The sequence below is a fragment of the Strix uralensis genome, chromosome 9, assembly GCF_047716275.1.
Source record: "Strix uralensis isolate ZFMK-TIS-50842 chromosome 9, bStrUra1, whole genome shotgun sequence".
NCBI lineage: Eukaryota > Metazoa > Chordata > Aves > Strigiformes > Strigidae > Strix > Strix uralensis.
Genome location: NC_133980.1, coordinates 29,221,266 through 29,229,992, shown reverse-complemented (window position 1 = coordinate 29,229,992; position 8,727 = coordinate 29,221,266). Strand labels below are relative to the sequence as shown.

General features: G+C 53.6%; 1 protein-coding gene across 1 annotated transcript; it reads left to right on the top strand.

The window, feature by feature from the left end:
* The first annotated feature begins 253 nt into the window (after positions 1 to 253).
* Positions 254 to 5,018, top strand: CRYGS (crystallin gamma S). Its single transcript, XM_074877985.1, has 2 exons — positions 254 to 2,697; positions 4,684 to 5,018. The coding sequence occupies exons 1-2, from the start codon at positions 2,413 to 2,415 to the stop codon at positions 4,954 to 4,956; spliced, it is 558 nt and encodes a 185-aa protein (XP_074734086.1). The 5' UTR covers positions 254 to 2,412; the 3' UTR covers positions 4,957 to 5,018.
* The last annotated feature ends 3,709 nt before the right edge of the window (positions 5,019 to 8,727 follow it).

The following is an 8,727-nucleotide window of genomic DNA, read 5'->3' as shown; positions in this document are numbered from 1 at the left end:
TGCTGCCTGCACAGAGACCAGACCTGTGGTCTTACAGGCGTTGGGCAGAGTTCACTATCGACTGGACAGGAGCGGGACTGCAGATCAGAAGGGGCTGCAGAGCCTGGGGAGTGAGGTTGAAGAGAGGGAGAGCTCATCAGCTGTCCCAGTGGAAGGCGATGGCTGAGCTGCAAAGGGTATTACAGGGATGCTGTGGCTTCCTTGACCACTGGCTTCAAGAAGAGGATTGCTGGTGCGGAGTGACTGCCAAACCTCAGTGAGCAGGGCTTTCATTGTTGCCTCTAGGGTCAGGCTGGCAGAGTTTTCAGGTGATGCCTCTAGGGACAAAGATCCAGAAGCAGGATCTGTAAAACAACAGCAGGATTGTGGCTGGCAAGGGCTGACCAACATGGTTAACTACCCAATAGTAGCAGTGTGGGAAACCAAAAATTGGTCGTTTTGGTGCACACCTTTTACAACCTTTATTCACTTGCTGGAAAGATGGTAGAGATCTCCCAACTCTCCATTGCACTGAAGCTGGGAAGAGCTTGCTCAGGAGAGAGAGACGTGGGGAGAGGTTGTTTTGTATGTTCTGACTGCTTCGTAATGGGAGACCAGTCTCTTGAAAGTCAGAGGAAAATCTGAGTGAAATAACATTATCCTAATAAAGGTCTACTAACAGGCCACAAGACCAAGGACATAAATCCTTTGGCATAATTAGTCCGACTCCGCAGATACTTGGTCAGGTTGGTGGGACATACTGACCAACCAGCTCTAGGAAAACTGTGGCTAACTTATTTTTTAACACAAAGTGAATGAAAAAAAATATAGTGAGCGGGTTGTCCTAGATTTGAGTCTATGTCCTGGATTGAAACTGTGACAATGAACGGTATTTTAACAGCAGTGATGTGAGACTGGTACCAGTAGGCAAAGCACCATAGGTGAAGTACAACCAGCTAGGAGCAAAAGGGGATCGTGTATCTTATTACTCAAGCTATGGAGGAACTATGGAAAATATGGATTACGGAGTACTGCGTGTTAGATGTTCAAATCACTGTGGCCAGAAAAATTATCTCCAGAGCATCTGGGGGAATTGGCTGAGGCAATCTCAGATGCTACCAAATAACTCGGCAGCATGTATGGGGCTGGTGCCATACTGGAAGGCTGGAAAAGGTGAAATGTTGTCTTGAGTATGTACAGCATTGGATCAACCAACTGGCACATCAGTTGATTCAACGCAAGGCTCTGGAAGACACTGGAGTAAGTAATCAAGCTCCTGTTAGGGTGGAAGATGGGCTGGTGATTGGGTGCAGCTGAAAGTGATCTACTGAGACTGATTTGTGTCAAACTAATGTAATTTTTGGTGTGGTCTGGCATAACAGCATCATAAGCGAGCAAGGGTTATAGTCAAAATAGACATGATGGTTTGGAAACCCGTATTACAAAGAGCAGCTCTTGATGAATAATTGTCATCTGGAAGGATATAAAAATGGGGCTGTACAAAGGACTGGTCTGGGTCTGGGGCTTGGCAATATTTCCATGAAGGGCTTTCTGAAGAAAGCACACGTTGCCTCTCCAGGGCTGGCTGGATGGGTGATACCTCAGGCAAGAGGAATGGGATTTGCTCACCAGCTCTCGAGATGATTTTGAAACAGGTTGTGATCAAGTAGGGAAAAAACATAGTTAAGCAAAGTGCTTTGCAGTCAGCTGCCTGGCTGTGGAGCGGCTCTTGGGAAAGAAATGTGGTGATGGATCGTATCACAAAGTTGCAGCAACCAAAGCAGAAGGAAGCCAACTGCAACCGCAGTCCTCGGATGTCTGAAGAACTGTGCTATCCACCACGTACGTGGAGTGCTCCTTTAGTTTTTCTTGGCACTGGTAAAGCTTGTGTGATGTCCAGCTTTTGGCATTGACTTTTTCAAAAGTGAGCTGTGGACCGTTAGAGTGGGAACAAGGAGAACGATCGCAGGGCTAGAAAACATGACCCAAGAGGAAAGAGACCTCACCCTGCCCTTATCAGTAAAGGTCTAACCGCAAACACTCGTTAAGCCGACATAAATGAAATGCTGCTTAGTACTGTCCGTTGACTATTTATGGCTCCCTTGGCCATAATTTAGTAACTACTGATCTAGAGAAGGTGGGAGGGAAATGTTTTAATAGTGTTTTCCTGCAAAGAGGAGCAGGACTTCACCAAGGGAGCTTTGGGTTGGATTGGGACAGAACTAGGTGCTGGGAAGGGCAAGAAAATGGTGGCAGCTGGAGTCGTTGGGGCCAGACTGGTCAATTGGCTGCCAGGGTTTGTTGGGATGCAGTTGATCCCGCTCAGTGGTTGGGCTTGATGACTTTTTTTGACATCTCGAGGACTCTGTTTTCAGATATTTCATGCCATGATGCGGCGAGAATATGGATGCAGGCATGTGCACACGCTGAGTGATGAGGAACCTCCCTGCTTTCCTTCCTCTGCTTGTGTTTCAGGTCACCTTCTATGAAGACAAGAATTTCCTAGGTCGTTCCTACGAGTGCGACAGCGACTGCCCTGATTTTCACACCTACCTGAGCCGCTGCAACTCCATCCGTGTGGATGGGGGCACCTGGGTGGCCTATGAGAGGCCCAACTTCTCCGGGAACATGTATGTTCTGACACACGGGGAGTATCCTGACTACCACCACTGGATGGGCCTCAATGACCGCCTTGGCTCCTGCAAAGCCATCCAGATAGTAAGTGTGACCTCTTCCCAAGGGACACTTTAATTTACACACCTATCATTAAAGGGTTTCAGCACGCTTGTGGGTGGCCCCCATCTTCCTGGAGACCTGCAGGAGCTCCCTTGGAGAGGATGGCTATAGGGGCTTTGCTCCTGAAGCCCTGTTCTGGGAATGGCAAGGTGTTTGGTGAGTGGAGAAGGTAAATCTCTTCCACTCTTGACTGCAATGGGAAAAAGCAGATCCTTTTGAGTGCTTTATAGGTGAGTTTCCATAGGGACCGCAGCGTAGTTGTATCTGTATGTTCCTCTAGGGACTTCAGTGTCTGGGCAGGTCGCTCTGAGGTTTGCCTCTTGCCTTACCCCCTGGTGTGCTGCCAACTGATCCAAATCTGATGGTGGGCACAAGGCTTGTATCAGTGGGATGTAGATTTTGCAGGAGCACTCATAAGGGGCAGTTTGTTTGCCTCTCTGGCAAGCCAGGGCTCCCTTCTGATATGGGGAACTGAATCTCAGTATCACCAAGCCCCTCTGGGCATGGGGAGAGCAGCCTCAGGAGCAGATCTGGAGTGACCAGGAGAGGGAAGGATGCCCGAAGCCCTCCTTGGGCATGCTTGGAGCAGCCTGGTGTCTCCTGGTGTTAGGGGAGCACAGGGGGATGCATGTCTCCCCGCTGCAGCATAGATGCTGTGCTGATCCCCTCCTAACTGAGGATGGGGAGAAGCTTCCGCAGCCTCCAGCAGTGCCTGTCCTGAAGAAGATGGGGGAAGTGTAGGTTGATAGCGAGCAACGTTTACACCCTGTGGAAGTGCTGGGGGGAGAAAGGGACAGAGGGAACGATCCCTTTGGGAAGCCTGTGGGGAGAAGCACCCTTTAAAACTGGTGGGTATGGGAGTGTGGATGGGGTGTGTACTGGGGTTGAGATGTGTTTTTGCCAGCAGTGTGGCAGACGCTGGTGGGGACCTGTGCATCGCTGGCTTGAATAGCACAGCCGTGGATTCCCATTGCGTGAGGCAGGTCTCACAGCTGAGAAGGGCTTTTGCTTCTATGTCTGGAGGTCTAAGGCCACTTTGAGCCTGTTCTGGGTTTGAGCTAGGTCTAAATCCCTTTGCACAAGGCAGGGAGAGTTTCCAGCCAGTTCAGAGCGCTGATCTGGCATAAGAGATGGAGCCGAAATACACGGGGAGGTGTAACAGCGACACAGCTTCCTCCATCAGGATGAAATGTGGAGGCCTTATCCTGCAGGTTCACCTGGTGCTGGGCTTCCCCTCCTGCACCTGGGGAGGTTGCACAGGACCCACCCCTTGCAGGCAGAAGGTCCGAGCGCCCTGGAGAAACCGCAGAGACCCCGCAGAGCTCAGCTGGGGCTGGCAACGAGAGTGGGCTGGGGCGGACGGGGGAGGCGGAGGAAGACGGTGTCCAGGCAGCTGCAGATTAAAACTGCCGCAGTGCCTTCGGGCAACGCAGCGCTTCAAATCACAGTGGAAAATACCCGCGCTGTGTTCGCCTGTAATACAACCCAGCTGGGGTCACCAGCTCATTAAACTCCTCGTTGCCCGGAGGAGTGGGGAGTGGAGGGGGTTCATCTCTCCTTCTGATGCTCACGTGGAGTGGCTGAAGGGTTCAGGCCAGCAGCGGGACGGGCAGGCTGCCTGGGATAGAGAGCCTGGCTCTTGCTGATGTGGTCTCATCCCTCCCTGCAGCCTGCGAAACTGGGGCTGTGGTGGGGGTTTGAGCTGAAACTGCTCTGCTCCAGCTCGGTGTTTTTGTACCCTCTTTGCGGGTGATGCTGGGTCAAGAGTTATCCCGGCTGCCTCCCTGCTGTGCTCTTGGGGCTGATGTGAGCTGTTCAGCCCTGTCCTGGTGTGCTGGGGGGTAGTTTGTACCCGATGGGAGTCTGACTGTGCTTCAGCTCTGCTCCCATCCACTGGCGACTGTCGGAGCTGGGGATGTGTCGGTGTCTCCCTCCGGTGCTCTGCTATTTTCTCTCCTCTTTTTCTAGCCGAGTGGAGGCCGGAGCCACATCCAGGTATTTGAGAAGGGAGATTTTGGCGGTCAGATGTTCGAAGCCACTGAAGACTGCCCTTCTGTCATGGAGGAGTGGCACATGCGCGAGGTCCATGCCTGCAGAGTGCTGGAGGGCGTCTGGGTTTTCTACGAGCATCCCAACTACCGGGGCAGGCAGTACCTGCTGCCCAAGGGGGAGTACCGCAAACCCGTGGAATGGGGAGCGGCAAGCCCCGCTGTCCAGTCCTTCCGCAGCATTGCTGAGTGAGGCAGCCCGTTGACTGGGCTGCTGGAAGCCGTCAATAAAAGCAACTGAGTCGTTCAGCTCAACCTGTCCTGTTTATTCCCAGAGTCTGCGTGTGAGTTATCCTGCCACAGGGGAATGGGTGTGGAGCTGAGCCTTCTCTAAGCAAAACACCCTCCACCAGCCCCAGTTGCTGCCATCTCTGCTGTCCTCCAGGTTGGCCCCATCCCCTCCCCTCCATCCCACTTGCTTCTCTCTGGAGCTTGTGCTCCGGCATTTGGCCAGTCCAGTGGAGCAGTGGGACAACTCGTCCCTGGGACTCCAGTTTTAGGTGCTAGCTGTGGGTGGCTCAGTCCATCGTGGCCCTGGGGAGTCCCTGCTTGCTGTGTTGCTGCTCCGTGGTGGTTGGGGAGAAGGGATGAGGTTTGCCTCCATGCCACGCTCAACACAACACCCCAGGGAGCCTGAGCAGGCAGCAGACGTCCCGCTGCTGGAGGAGCATCTTCCTCTCATGATGCGCAGGGCAACAGGGCTGGGGGGAAAGTGGAGATGAGAGGCAGGGATCCCAGAGCAGGCAGGAGGGTTATGGCTGCAGTCTCCATGGGGGATGCTGGGGCCCTCAGCAGCCCAGTGTGCCAGGTACAGGATGCCCTCTGTAGGTGTGAGACAAGAGATCTGGTTGCTTAAAAAGGGGCTAAAGACCACACCAAGCTGGGCAGCTGGAAGGGGAAGAAGAGGCTGGACATGGACAGATGGTCAGTGCCTCTGAAAGCTGCCCTGAGATGGGAGGTTACTGCTGAATGATCTTGAAGGGCAGGAAGAGGTCCCTGGGCACCTGAGACGTGCTGGGAGCAGAGGAGGCTGTCAGGCTCCCAGTCAGCCCAGTTTGCCACCAGCTGGAGCACCCCATTTTGCCCAGTGCTGCTAGATGTCAGGCTGAGCCCACGCCATGGCCACGTGCCCATGCACAGCCTCCCGTGCAGGAATAACTGATGTCTGCTGCGCAGGGCACTCCCCTCCCAGCACCCCGGGGACCCGCAGTCTGTTTGTGTATCGAGCTGAGGGGCCTTGGGATAATGACACTGGATGTAGAAGCAGAGCCCTTCTAGCCATGCTCTGCGGTCTCTTTCCGGTTGATATATGAGGTTATTACGGAGCAGGGAGGCAGGTTAAGTGATGCTTGTCAAGCCACGGTGCTGTGACCCCCTGGGAACACAGTCACCGGCGAGGAGTGGGAAGGGGCTGCTGAGAGGGGCAGCTCTGGCCCCACGGGCTCCCCTTAGCACAAAGGTGGGCTGAAGAGAGTTGCCTTCCTCCTCCTCCTCCTCCTCCTCCTCCTCTTCCTGCTGTGACCCTGCAGTTCATCCTCCCCAGCCTTAGTCCCCTGCCCTGTTTCAGTCCTTTGCTGCAAAGGGTGATGCATCTTCCTGACCCACCTCGCCTTTCTCCTCCATCACGGGTCAGCAGGATGCAGATGATTCGGCATTACGATTGGGTCTCGGTGCGTTTTTCCCCAAAATATTTCTCCAGGACCAACCAGCCTTGCCAGCACCCAGCTCCAGCTCCCTTTTTCCCCCTGACTCATGGCAAAAGCTCTCCAAGTGCCTCCGAGGCCACCAGCTCCTGCCTGTGCAAGGCAACAGCTCGAGCATGGCCTGGCCACCGTTTCTTGTGGGGAGCCTGTTGCCATCCCCATTTTGGACGGAAAAATCTGCAGGTAGCTGTACTCTGGCCAGTGCATTTCAACCATCTCCCACCCTGATTCTGGGGAATGTCTGCCTGGGCAGCTTCCTCATCCTACATCCCCTGCAGTGGGACTTGTCCCACCCTGCAGCGGGTGCCGGAGCTGCAGTGGGTAGGTTTAGGGTGGTACAGCCCCGTGGCTGCTGGTGTATGTCCACCCCGGAGCATCAGAGGAACCAGACCTGGTTCTGGTTTGCCCTTACACTAACATTTCCTCCCTGCGTCCTTCCCTTACATCGCTTGATCTACCCACCGCGAAAACGCAATTATCCAAACTCTTTTCCCCCCTCCTCCTCTGGCTGGCTCTTGCCCTCTGGTGAATTTTTCATTGTGCCCTGAATGTTGGCAACCAATACGAATAACAATAAAATATGCTAGTTGGGTGTGGGGGGGTGTTTTTATTATTTTTTATTTTATTATTATTCTAGATTACTTTTTCCATCGGGGGCTCCCTTGTCACGGCTGCACGCGGAGCAGAGTGCATATGGATATGAGCGGCGGCGCGAGCGAGCGGGGAGCGCAGGCAATCCAAACCCAGCCTGCTGATGCCGTTTTTTGCTTGACAGCTAATTTCCATTTTTCAGTATCAGGGGGTCTGCTCTGGTAATTGGCATGCAGATTGTGTCTGATGGGCCTGTTAGACACGAGAAAAGACTCTGCTAGTTAGAATAAGCCAACCCCAGGCTGATGGATGGGGTGTAAGGAGGTCATTGCGAGAGAGAATATACAGATGCCCGTGCTCACGCACACACCTACGAAATTTCACATTTCGTGCCCTCCCCCCACTCCTACTTTCTTTATCCAGCAAACTCTAATCTATCATATTTCATTGAGACAAATCCTGCTCCATTTCTCTCTCTTTCCTTTTTCCCTCTAAGGGAAATGTGATGGAACTTACTCCTGGATTTAATAAGAAGATGGTGCAGCGTAGCAGGAATTAAAGCGGTGCCATGCTTCATTAGCAGCTGGGGATCACACAGAGCTGGCCCAGACGTTAATTACACTTTGGGAATTAATTGGTATAAGGCGTTCCTCTCCTCCATCATCTATAATCCGGTGAGTGTGCAAAGACTTCTGGAAGCGGAGACCGCTGGGCAGGCGTCTGTCTCCCCTCCTCAGCCCACCCAGTGCTGGCCGTGACCGAGGGGCACAGGCTGGCTTTGAAATTTTGTAGTCGCTTCCATTTCCATCCCCTTGGTGCTCAAAGACCCACAGCTATTTTTCTCTCCTTTCCTGCCTGTGACACTCTTCTCCAAACTTTTTCTCCAGCTGCTGGGGAGAAGCAGGTCCAGGTGGAACTGGGAAATAGTAGGAGGTGGCACCGCTTTGAAGGAGGAAAGATCATCCCCCCCGAAGCTGGACACCCCCAGGGCACCCCAGGACACCCTTTATGAGGGCTGGTGGGATGGTAACTTCCCTTTCTCCTGCTTCCTGACCCATCCTTGCTGGGCCATCCCTTCCCTCCAGCTCTGAGTGCAGACCCACGCTGTTCCCCATGCTGCACAGGAGAGCCCCAATTGACCCCTGCAGCACCTCTCTGCTGCTGAAATCCCCCCAGCTCTCGAAGGAAAATGGTCTCCAGTTTCTTCCCTCCCCTTTTCCACCTTGGATTCAGCCCGATGAAATGCAAAAGCTGCTAAAAATCTGGGCGGGGGGCCTTTTTGCCAGAGGACAGAAATGATATGCTTGGAAATGAAGAATATTCCTCTGAATACTGACAATTTGTTCCTTTTCTGAGCTGGCTGGTGGCGGCCCAGCGTGGGGCACGGTTATCTCTGTGACAGAGCATCACATCTTCGGGTTTCTGCCTGGCCTGGGAGAGATTGCTGCATGGCCACAGTGGGACACTTGCGCTCAGCTTTGCCCCCCAAAATTGCTCCCAGGCCCTAAAGGTGAGAGCTTGCTGGCACCGCAGCCACAGCAGGGGCTTGGCTGGAGCTCTCGCTGTGACGGGTGTGACGGGATCAGCTCACGCTCCTGTGTTTGCCCTCCTCTTCCAGGCTTTCCAGCAGCGATGCTCCCAGGTCGCAGCAGCAATCCTCCTTGCTGCTT